Raw genomic sequence first — 12,821 nt, forward strand, 5'->3', positions numbered from 1 at the left:
AGAGCTAGCTAGAAATATGCTTAAGCTATCGGCCAAACAGTACTGCAAATAATACAGTTTCTGTGTGATTATTTCGAGTCAGGGTGGCCAAGAAACGAACTAGTGTCCTTTGCCTAGGTAGGGGGGCAAATTCCACTAGAGATCACATGCAGCCAAGTAAAACCTCCAACATCTGGAATGGGTTACCTTTCTGTTAAATTGCTGGCCAACAGGTTCCATAGATTTCCCCCTCCTCTCTCAAACATCACAGGCTATTACAATGCTATTGTTTACCCTCCAAAACCAGATGGTAAAGCCCTACTGCTGAAGGCATCACTTACTTATGTCATTGAACATGGAGAAGTTGAGCTCACACAGAGCTATAAGCTTCATATCTGCTGATTAGCATTCATAGTATCAGGAGGTACTTTGCATGATAGCACAGGAAAAAAGTAAACATTAATATCACCTAGCTACAAACTCTGCAGCAGTGACCTGTCTGCAAGATATACTTTGCAAAACTGGCACAAAAGTTATGGGAGCAACCAGCCACTTTTTGATTAGATTTAAGGCCCATCCCATGAGATGCAACCTGTGTCTGACACTGTTAATGAGGTCAAGAACCTGAGTCTAGCCAGGTTATGGGCCTAGAGACAAGCCTACTATTACTATTCTTCTAAATGAACATAGCAATAAAATGACAGCGGCTATACCCATGGACCAGTGCACTGCTCAAGTCTCACCAGAGAAGCTTCTGGCAGTAAACGGTGAGTAACACAAGGACCCACAACTGGACACTGTGTAGAGAGTGGCAGACCTTGGGGCATTCATCCCTAATGGATGTCTTTATCAAATTCCTGCCCTCAGGACTTGGGGATCTATGTGGAAGGGGAGGTGGGAAGATTCTTAACAGTCAGAAGTGGTGGATGAGCCCCAGGAAATAACGTCTTCCCTACACAGCAGGGCTGTTGTTTATAACACATATAAACTCACAGAGACTGTGAGAATGTACAAGCGATGCATAATATTAAGCTAGATAAAATCCTGGCACAGAGAAGGGGAAGCAGGCACCAAGTTCTTTTTTTTTTTTTTAAATATTTTGGCCCTTTTGTTAAACAGTTTATATATAATGCTTACTTTTTTATATTTATTTATTTATTTATTTATTTATTTATTATGTATACAATATTCTGTCTGTGTGTATGTCTGCAGGCCAGAAGAGGGCACCAGACCTCATTACAGATGGTTGTGAGCCACCATGTGGTTGTCGGGAATTGAACTCAGGACCTTTGGAAGAGCAAGCAATGCTCTTAACCACTGAGCCATCTCTCCAGCCCCAGGCACCAAGTTTTTAAGCAAGAAACTTTGAAATTGATACTTGCTGAGAGAGGGAAAATCAGTTTTCCCCAATGGAGTGCCACTGGGTGTACCAACCATACTCCAAGGCAGGCCCCGCGCGCAGAGTGACGAGTTGGCAAATACAGAATGATTCCACACTTTGCTTTTCTGTGTGCTTTGGTCCTTATTGTTTGGTGGGTTTTTGTTATGCTTTTATCTTCTTTGTTTTGTTTACTTGGGATTTTTCCTCTTTTCAAAGAGAGAAAGAATATAAAGATGAGTGAGTAGAATGGTGGAAAGGATCTGGGGGGATGTGGAGGAGGGGGAAAGTATGTTCAAAATATATTGTATGACAAATCTAAAAAAACAACTAAAAGTTACAAAAATGGAGATATCAATAATGTTATTTTCATTTGAAAAATAGAAAAGGTTTCATCTATATAATTACTATAAGTATGCAAAGAACCCTATATCACTAAATTTCAAAGAAATCTAATTTCATGCTGAGCCTGTTGTCACATGCTTATAATTTCAACAATACTCAGAAAGTTGAGATAGGAGGATTGCAAATGTAGGGATGCAGGGTCATCTAGGCTACAGAGGGAGTTTTAGGCCAGCCTGAGATACATAAGATCATATACATATATATATACACACATATACACACATATATATACATATACATACATATATATATCCCAGAACAAAAGTATCATATAAACAAGGAACTTAAGATATTAAGTTGGCATAATTAGGTCAAAGAACTGTACAAAAGTTGTGAATAAACCTTTTTCAATACTTTAGGATACAACAGGGAAAGTGAAAATGTTTTCACAGGTTAGGTAAGCTCCCCATCAGCGGAAGTGCATGTGAGGTTCAACAGCGCACGTCTACGACATGCACCATTGCAGATCACACAAAGCCATCTCAATATCATGGCTTCCCATCTAAGGCAGGAGCTATGACTTCGAAGTGAACTCACTGTGTTGTGCCCCTTTGTTCTTCTTCCGTAAGTATATTCCAAAGCTAAGGTTGGCTTTGCCGGCTCATCCCTGTACAACAAAGGCAGAATTATTACCGTGATGGTGGACCAGGTTTCTCATGCTATCATCCTACTGCTTGTACTTCCGCTTAAACACTTCGTTAGTAAAGAGGGGACCCTCAATACCAGCACTGAGGTACACTGATAAAGGTGTCATTCCACACGGCCCAAACAAGCCCTTCAAAACCACCGTAGAAGTTTTAGTGGCATGTGCACGAGCCAGTGGAAAAGTGGTAGCTGGCAGCATCAAGGGCCACGCTGGGTCACCAGCTCTCTGAATCCAGGTCATGTGGGAAATACCGACTTGTTTGCTCAGGCTCAGTGTCAACTGGTAAGGACACCAAGGGAAGACTTTTATGTAGTTCTTTATTTTAAATTTCAACCCAAATATGAACAATGGCATAAAACCAACAAACAACTTAAAAAATATTCAAATTATTTAATAAATTATTCATGCAAGTTTAAATTGTTTGGTAAGCAATTATATGATATGTATTTATTTTTAATTTGGTAAGAAATACATGAAGTAAATTTTACTGTTATAACCATTGTAAGTGTGCATTTCATAGTATGTAGTATATTCATTCACATTGCTGGGCAAACAACCCTCATGACTTCTCAGCCTGTAAAACTGCAACTCCACATACATTAAATGATTTCCCATGTCCCTTCCAGTCCCTGGCTACTGCTGTCCTCCTTGCTTCTGCTTCTGTGGGATTAACTGCTCTGAGTATCTCATACAAAAGGAACCAGAAAGTTTTGTGTGTTTCGTGATTGGCTGATTTCACTTAGCATAGTAACCTCAAAGTTCACCTACATTGTAAAATACGACAATTTATTTCCATTTTTAAATTAAAGATTTACTTATTTTATGGATGAATGTGGGCCTACATGCATGTATGTGCGCCATGTACATGTCAGGTGCTGTGGAGGCCAGGAGGAGCTGGTTCCTCTGAGTCACAGATACCACGTGGGTGCAAGAGCAGCATGTGCTGTCCAGTGCCAGAGTTCTTTCCTTTTTGAGCCTGAATAATATTGTATTTTGTTTTAACTTGAAGAACAAAAACCACAAGTTTAAGATTTGTGATTTGTATATTTCTAAGTATTGAATATTTTGAACTTTATCTTGACAGATATCATTCTCAGGATACACACCAAGTATTATTTGGCTATATTTCCTTAAAAACATAACTCTTTTTTTTTTTTTTTTTTTGTTTTTCGAGACAGGGTTTCTCTGTGGTTTTGGAGCCTGTCCTGGAACTAGCTCCTGTAGACCAGGCTGGTCTCGAACTCACAGAGATCCACCTGCCTCTGCCTCCCAAGTGCTGGGATTAAAGGCGTGCGCCACCACTGCCCAGCAAAATATAAGTCTTTCAGGAAGCAAGAAGCTTCCCCTAAGACAAAATGTCTAACACAGTCAACCCACAATTTGAAAGATCATTCTATATCTGGGTATACTTCCAGAGAGGGCTGAAATGAACTATTTTAATTCAATGTTGCAGTTGTACTTTATCTTAAACTAATGCTACACTGAATGATTTATTATAAAAACACCGATTACAACCATTGTTCATACAGGCATAGATTAGGCACAATAAAAAGAACTTAAATACCAAGGAAGCATAGCCCAAAAGAACATAAGCACCACTGGAGGTTGGGAGATGGTGGTAACACTTCTCTTTCAAACAGGAAATCTAGTATCAACCCTATATTGTTCGGGTTCTTCTTAGTCTTATCTTTAAAGGTGCTCTTAAAGGTTGTATTTGAGACTGAGAATTAAATACTTAGAATCTCAAAACTGCTCTCCTTCCATATCTTTTGGGGCTAAGGTGCTCTGCTGCAGCTGGAACAGGCGTGATTGCTGTCTAACAAAGGCTGACATAATACTCACCTGTCAAGACACCTTAGAATAATAGTAGTCTTTCCCTAGAAATTAAACAGAAAGGATCCCACGTTATTGTCGCCTACATGCAAAATTTTATTAGTGTTCGTAACTGTGGCCCAAAATAGCTTCTTAAATCACTTGAGTGATAAATTACCTGGAAACTAAAAACTAGAAACTTTCAGAATTACTTGAAAGTCTGATGAGTGGGAAAAGCGAGCTGCCGACTTTCCATCACAATCTAACCACACCGCTCTTATGATTATAAAGTCCCGCAGATGACAGGGATTAGCTGAGCACATCTCACTCTGGGGGTCACCTGACAGCTGTCTTAAACTTTCTCTTTACTCGGCAGTGCTAATTACTGGTTAGGCTGATTGCTGTATTCTAAAATCTCTCCGTCCTAGTTGTTGAAGCGGAAATGAAGGGAGAGGAAAACATACAAATACAAGATGCGCTGTAGGTAGGCGCAGAGCCTACGGTGCACACACTCTGTTGAAGTGCCTTGTTTTTATCCAGAGACTTCCTTTTAGGAGTCAGTAAATGTGGGCTTTAGACACTAGCCATGAAGCTTAACCCACACCCTCCTCAGAGGCTGGTAGGCTGGTTCAGCGAAAACAACTGAAGGACTCCTTGCAAGGAAGAGATGTGAAAGGCTCGGCAGCACAGGCCCACTGCAGGAAGTCTCTGGGTGTCAAGGCTAAAAAGACAGACTATTTTTACTATATTTCTCTCTCTAATATATATTAATATATCTCTAATATATATTAGAGAGAGAAATATAGTAAATATTTATATATATACTGTATATATACACATACATATATATTTAAATATTTATTTATCTATCATAAAAGGCTACATTTTTTTAAGACCAAAAAGAAGGTAATAAGTCATTCCAGATAATATGTGCAACCAGATCAAGTGAACTCTTTGTGAGGAGATAACTGGAATACCATAAACAACATGCACTGATGAAGTATGGCTGGTGCGATACAAAACTGAAGCTCTAGAAACCTTGATACCAAACAAACTGATTACGGCAATCCACACAAGGAATATGCAGCTATCAGGTATGGCAATGTAAAAATACATTTACATGATAAGAGGTCAATTCTGAAATGCCTTTTCCTGCTTCCTTTATACATGCATGCTTATGTCTACACACGAACACATGTACACATTGATGGACATTATGCTCCGAGTGTTTCTAACCGACAGGTCTGCTACATGTCAATTCCATGGCTTTCTCTTGAGCCTTTTCATATCTAGGAACAGCATGACTTCCAGACCACAGCTGTGGAAGCATATTTTTCAGCCTCTTCTCAAGGAATCCCAACAGTCTCCTTCACCTCAGGAAAGGTCTAAAAAACCTGCTGACCCCGACATTTGTCTTCTGCTGGGCCCCTCCTATCTCCACCACCCTTTCCCACCCTAAAGTCAGCAGTTCACTGCAATCACCCTTGCAAATGTCAATGGCGTCCCCATCTGCAAACACCTGTTCTAGAGAAACTCAACCACCTTTTAAAGGAGTAACATGCCAGCACGGGTAAACCAGAGGCCTAGTGGCAATACACAAATTATTTATCTTTGCATATTAATAGTTCAAATTGTATATAAATTTATATCCAGTTTATTTCAATTCACATTATTTTCTTCCAAAACTCCTAACTTTTTTCTTTCAAACCTTACCTTATTTTTATGTATTATTTTTATGTGGTGGGAGTTTTGCCTATGTGTAGGTCTGTGCACAATGTGTACTGCTGGTGTGTGAGGGAGCCAGAAGGTTTCGAAACCCGAGGTGATGGAGGAAGGTCATTGGTTAATTATAATAAACAAACTGCTTGGCCTCATAGCTTAGAACATAGGTGGGTGGAGTCAACAGAACAGGATGCTGGGAGGAAGAGGAAGTGAGCTCAGACTCGACAGCTCTGCTCTCTGGAGCAGAGATGCCAGGCTCCGCTCTCCCAGGCAGCTCCGACCCAGGATGGACATAGGCTAGAATCTTCCCGGTACACACATTATTAGAAATGGGCTAGTCCAGGTGCGAGAATTAGCCTAGAAGAGGCTAGATAGAAATGGGCCAAACAGTGCTTAAATGAATACAGTTTGTGTGTTGTTATTTCAGGGCATAAGCTAGCAGGCGGCCGGGGTGCTGGGGACACAGCCCCGCCGCTTGTATTTCAACACTGTGGGACTGGAGTAACAGCCAGTTGTGAGCTGTCATTGGGTGATAGGACCCAATGTCAAACCCAGGACCTCTGAAAGAGCAGCCAGTGCTCTAAACTGTTGAGCCATCTCTCCAGCCCCAACTTTTTTCTTATTATATAATTGTTTGTGCCAATAAATATAATTTTTAACAATAATGGAGATTAAAAGCCCCAACTGAGGATATCTAGTGTTTTGGAGATATTTCTGAGGAGATGCTGAGACATATCAGGCTGCTCACTGAACATGTAGCCCCACTGGTTCAGACCTTCGTTTCTGGAAGTTTCCTAGTTTTTCAGTACCCTTACGTAGAAGCATGAGACACAGAGAATGAATAGTAACATGAACTCCAAGTAGAACAGAGCGTGATGCTAATGGATTCCAGCATCCAACAGCTCTCAAGCCTTTGCACACAGGAATTCTGTGTGTGGACATGATACATCTGTTCTCACTGTGTGGCCACAATCCACACTTTTAGTACACATTTCATTTCTCTGTAAGTGACCTTACAGAGAGTGGGAACTACCATCTCATTTCCTCCACATTCTAAAACAACTAAGTCTTTGATAAACATCACTAACACAATTCAATTATTTCTTCATAGAGATTCCTAAAAGTAAAGTCACGGAGTTCACAGTGTGACTGCTGTTAAGACTGACCTACTGACTTAGGGGTGGACTCAGACATTTAAGTGGAGCCTGGACTTTATATGCAATCAAAGCAGAATATCTGAATACTTTGAATTATGAAATAAAAATAGTTAAGGGTCTTTCTAACATTTTTTTCACAGTTATAACTTTTCCTAGATCAATGACAAGCCCTTCCCAATTCAGTGAACATTCAGAGTTGAAAATATGTAGATTTAATCATAGCATTAAAGTAAAATTTGTTGCCGATTGCTAAATTATTTCAATAACTGAAAAATATTAAAGTATTACCCCGTTTTTACTGCCAATGAAGAAAACAGATTTTTCTCCAATTTCAGCTCCATTCCCTTCACTTCCATGACTTCTCTTTTTTTCCACTTCAGCTTTTGCAATTTCCCAGAGAGTTTCACTGCATAAGAGGTAGAAAAACAAAAGCCAGAGAAACAGAAGGAATTCTTAGAAATAGATATTTCCAGCAGAGACACTTTATTTCAGTAAGATTTATAAAAATACTATTTCCTGGAAGTCAATAACTAGGTAAAACCATGGAGGATTTTTCTAGCACCTTTCACCTAGAAACGGTTGGTGAAGAGTACTGAAGCTGATAAGCAGAGTGCCTACTTCCATTCCACTGCTGTGATAAAACACCAGACAGAGCAGGCTGATCTGCCCCACAGTTCCAGGAGTCATGGCAAGCAGGAAGCTCAAGGCAGCAGGAGCATGCCACAGCTAGTCCCGCCAACAGTCAAGAGTCAAATGCAAGCGTGCAGACACGCATATTTGCCTTCTTGGGTACACTCGCTGGCCAGGAAGCTCCTGCGATCTCCTGACTTTAACCCCTCCCCAAATACCTGAGTTTACAGACACCTATCCTGTCCTTGCTTTTCACCAACCTCAGGTCCTCATGCACTTTACCACCTCCCAGTCCTAAGTAAATATTTGTTGAGCAGCTAATACATGCGGGCCTCTGTGCTAATCCTCAGGCTCAAATCTGTTTCTTCCCCTCTGAAATGTCAATTTAAAAAAAAAAAATCTGCTTTCAGGGCCATAGTGATTGTTACGCCGTCCCTGCTCATTTAGTTGTAGGCGCTGGTCTTTTAAACTACAAAAGTTATCGATGGTCTATAATTATTACTAGACAAGAACCAGAACCTGGGATGCTGATAGAGTTAAGTGGTAACATGCCTGCCTAACATGCATGAGTCTTTGGGTTCAATTCCCAGAATCCCCAAAGAAAAAGGGAATGTTTTTAAAATGTCAAAACAGGAAAACAAAGTCAAATAGAAATCCCGAGATGTTGCACTCAACTATTTTATTTCATGGGCCAGCCTCCAGGAACCCTGTCTCCATCTCTTGCTCTGTTTACACACCATCCCTCCAGAATGTGTCTGTGTTTCTCAAGTACCCAGGAAAGGGAAAGGGTTCTTCCATCTGCCATGCTTCCCACAAACAAACAAAAAACGGTACCCACAGATTCACTATGGTAACCAATGAGAAGGCGATGTAAAGCGGACACATTTCCAGTCCTGAACTTCATAAACAACCGCAGTTCACGCCAGAAGGGGGCGAAAGATCGCTGGCCCTCTACCCTACATCCTTTTAGGCCATTTGGTGGTTCAGGTACTTTAAAGGACCTTGTAGAGATAAGAGTTCATATTTCACAAGCCATCAATACCCCCAACCCTCCGCCTTCAAGGAGGTGCTGCAGTTTCGCATCTGAAGTAGAGAAGTCCTGCACCACGAGGTAGGGGGGCCCTGGAGAGGAGGCTTTGTGATCTGGTTCACCATTGCCTACCCTCCAGCCTGCAATTCAAGTGGCACTCAAGAAACTTCTAGCCAGGTGGTGGTGGCGCACGCCTTTAATCCCAGCACTTGGGAGGCAGCGGCAGGAGAATCTCAGTGAGTTCAAGCCCAGCCTGGTCCACAAAGCGAGTTCCAAGACAGCCAGGGCTGTTACATAGAGAAACCCTGTCTCGAAAACAACAAAACGAAAAGGAAAAGAAAGTAACGTCTATGTAATCAGCAAAGGGTTGGAGTTGATGAGCTTTCCTAGTCGTTTACTTTTCTACTTGTTTGTGATAGAATCCTCAAGCTCTAGGCCTATGGGATGTCCGGGGCGCGGTAGGTGCTGTTGCTGTCCAGGCCCACAATCTCCCACCCACAGCGCCAGGACTGGGTACCTCCGCCGCACCCTCCCGTGCCCCTTCCATGTCCAGGTGGAAAAGAGGGGAGGCTATGAATGCCTCGCCGGCCGGTTCAGCAATACCTGGGCATGGTGACTGTGCAGCCCCAGATGTCCTGGGATCCGCGTGGAAAACAGTTCTGACCACTGCAGGCAGCGAGCTCCTACTTGGGCCTGAGAATGCGGAGCTCCTTGGTTGCCATGACAGCGACGTGACGTCGTGCTGAAGAGAGGACTCATGGGAAGTGTAGTTCTGTTTGCATCTCAATTTACAGGATGTCAGAAGGAGTACGGTATGGTGAGGGTCCTCGTGCATCTGGAATCAAAACTTGAAAGGTTTTTTTTCTTTCGTTTTGTTTTTATTTCTACTGAGTGCCAGCTACATGCCAGGGGCCTTTGCTCTCTTGTCTTAACTTTTGTCCCCTCTCTATCGCCATGATTTGGGAGTAGAAGCTGAAACAGTGTTGAACTGTTACCGAATAATTTACTAGACGAAGACAAACTCAGCAATTAAAATCAAAACAAGGCGTGCAACTTTTCCCGTTTTATGAACGTTTAGCTGCATGATGTTTTAGGAAGCAGTACATTTTATTTATTAATAAGTCAATGAAGTGTGTGCCTCTCCTACATACTTAATACACTTTATGAAGGTGGATTATATTTGTTTGAACTTTGTGGGCTTTTTATAGACACCGCTCTTTATAGGAATCCCCACAAAATTATATAGACTATTTCCATACACAAAGCCCTGTGCTATATATACAGAGTAAGAAAACTCAGCCTTTAAAAGAGATGAACACAGATCACTGTGACCATAATTCAAGGTGATCAAACTATTGTAGAGGAGGTCCAGAAGTGGCCACACCTGAAGAACTTGTCGAAACATTGATGGCAGGTTTGGTATTTGACCTGTTCTGAATGTCGAAAAGATCCAGGCCTAAGATCCCTGAATATTTGAAGGAAATTCTCTCCAACCCTCTGCCTTTGGGCTCAGTTTTTATGGTGTGATGTTTAAGAACGCGGGATTTGAAGTAAGATGAACCTAGAGTCAGTTCCTACTGTGTAAAGATTGAACTCAAGGCCCCTGGCAAGTCAGGCATGTGCTTTACCCTGAGTTCCACCCTCCCTCAGCCCTGTTGACAGATTTGAACGAAGAGACATAAGGAGCATATTCCTGGAAATGAAGCAAACGTTGGTCAAATAAAAGAGCACCCACTTCAGATAATGTACTTGAGAATAAACTCTGCCCAAAGGGTGGAGCATTGTGGAGCTAGGAAAGCAAAGGCTGCGGCTGCACCATTAGAAGGGGCTAAAATGAAAGTGGTCCAGTAAAGGAAGGACGGTTTCAAAGAAGGCTGATACATCGCTCTCTGAACTGGCTTCCATATCCTGGTGCTAGGTAGCCTGTGGCTTGGAAACCGCTGCTATTGTGATGACTTGGGTTCCCTGTGTTTTGCTGAGGAAGCCAGGTTGGTGTTGATAACAACAGTGACAGCTAACATCGTTTACAGAGTATTAGGGTTTGCCAGGGATGGCACCACCAGCGCTTCAAGACTGTAACTGTTTTGAGTACCCGGGATCGGTGGTTGGAGGAGGGAGTCTGTGAACTGGAAGATCTGGGGTGATCTGTATGGCATGAATAATAAAAACCCTGAGACAGATATTGGGGTTCAACCTAAAGATCAGAAAAGCAAAGTAGCCAACCACTAGGGAGACCTTTAATCTCTACCAAATCTTCAAAGAGAAGGGGCAAGATCCTGTCTCCACGAATCCTCAGACTCCACACTCGAGTAAGATCCTGTCCATTCCCCTTTATATTCCTCTCTCCACCCAGCCATATCTCCTGTCTCCACCTCCCTAGTGCTGGGATTAAAGGTGTGTGATTCCCGGGTGCTGGGATCACCTTTATATGAGTCCTGTTTCTCTTTTAGACAGATTCAATCTTGTGTAGCCCAGGATGGCCTAGAACTAACAGAGATCCATCTGCCTCTGTCTCCCAAGTCCTGGGATGAAGGTGTGTGCCACCACTCCCTGGCCTGTATGGCTGATTGCATGGTATGGCGGCAGCTCAAAAGGCTACAGCCACATGTGGAAACTGGCTGGAGAGTTATGAACCGTCTGGAAGCACAGAAAGCACCTATGGAGCTGAGGCGGAAGCTCACGTTGGGCAGGTAGGCTGGACTGCTGTGAAGGATCTTGTTGTCTGAGTTTGCCTGTCTAGGTTATGACGAACCACGTAAGATTTTACAAGGGCCATGATTTGACGGGTCCTGTGTTTCAGTGAGGTGATTTTTTGCAGCTGTGTAGAAGATTGTTTGGGAGCCTGGACGACCATATGGAGACTATTAACATCAGCCAGGAAAGTGACAGAGTTTTTGTATCTCCCCCCTGTGTCTTTCAACGTTTCTTGAAGGAAAAAAAAAGCATATGGGGAAAAAAGAGAGAACAGGAGATATGGCTCAGGGCTAGAATTCTGTCAAGCATGTGAAAAGCCTTGCAGTAAGTCCCTAGCACTTGAGAAAAAGAGAAAGAAAAAAAAAACAGAAAAGAAAAGCAGGAAAGGTGATTGGGAAATGTTTATCCCAGAAGAAATAAACATTCAACATTTTGATGTCTTTCCTCAAATTCTTTCTCTTGGACTTAACACTGTACTGTGGTTAGAATCTCGGTTTTAAGCATGTATTCCCATATATAAAGTTATAAAGTCATCAGAACAAGACATGCTGGCTGCACATTATTCTACCAGGCAAATTCGTTCTCATAATTTCTTTTGGCATTCATCCAATGCTGAGTTGGCTTGGCATTAACTTGAAATATGAATTGGGTTAAGCAGAGTCATTTCTTGGGATTTTTTAAAATTATGATTGGAAAAAGCAGGTCATTCCCTTTAGGAGACAATTACCATATGTCCTGCTAAGCGTAGTTTAAGAATGTGAAATAGAGACACTGATATGAACAGAAAGTCCTGGTGCAAGTCTCCAGGGTTTTCCCGAGGCCTCTCTCTGTCCTTTTCTTATGACTTCATTTAGTTATTTGAGGCTGCCTAGGATCTTTGTAATGAAGATAAGGTAAGTGAATTTTCTCATCGCTTTCTGAATTAATTCAGGTTGAATTTTAGAAATTTGCCTGAAACATCTCGGCTTTCCCAAGACCCAAGTCTATGCTCTACCAACTGTATTAGATAGCAGTAGCGGATGAAGGGGAAATCCTGTCGACCAGGTGCCGACGGGACAGAGGAAGAAAACCAACTTCAGAGGAATGTGCATTTGCGCTAGCATCCGGAGGACCACCAGGGATCCCTGGGTAAGGTCAATAGTTACCGAACGGGGGCCACGGCTTCAGTGCTGCTGACAGCCACCTTTCCCAAGGGCACTGTCACTATGTTCAACTTAGGGAAAGTTAACATCTGACAAATATGGCACAGTTTGGAGCAAGAGTCATCTCATCTCATGCCAGATTCCTGCTCTGGCCTATCCCCTTTGTCATAGAGCCCGCCTTCTAAGTTAAATGACCCGGAACATCTTGACACCACCTGACAACATG

The 12,821-nt window shown here is 42.3% G+C and overlaps 1 protein-coding gene across 1 annotated transcript in view; it reads right to left on the minus strand.

Annotated features, from left to right (window-relative positions):
• Dync2li1 (dynein cytoplasmic 2 light intermediate chain 1) overlaps positions 1-9,493 on the minus strand; it is a 34,047-nt gene extending 24,554 nt beyond the window's left edge. Inside the window, exons 1-4 of the mRNA XM_050146122.1 lie at positions 9,363-9,493; positions 7,388-7,505; positions 4,251-4,285; positions 2,300-2,369 (exon numbers count right to left, since the gene is read on the minus strand). Coding sequence (XP_050002079.1) covers positions 2,300-2,369; positions 4,251-4,285; positions 7,388-7,505; positions 9,363-9,370 — 231 coding nt within the window. The 5' untranslated portion in view covers positions 9,371-9,493. The remainder of the gene's footprint in view (positions 1-2,299; positions 2,370-4,250; positions 4,286-7,387; positions 7,506-9,362) is intronic.
• Between the last annotated feature and the right edge of the window lie 3,328 nt (positions 9,494-12,821).

This window comes from Alexandromys fortis, unplaced genomic scaffold, assembly GCF_014885135.2.
Source record: "Alexandromys fortis isolate MF-2015 unplaced genomic scaffold, M_Fortis_MF-2015_v1.1 scaffold_42, whole genome shotgun sequence".
In the NCBI taxonomy this organism is placed as follows: Eukaryota; Metazoa; Chordata; class Mammalia; order Rodentia; family Cricetidae; genus Alexandromys; species Alexandromys fortis.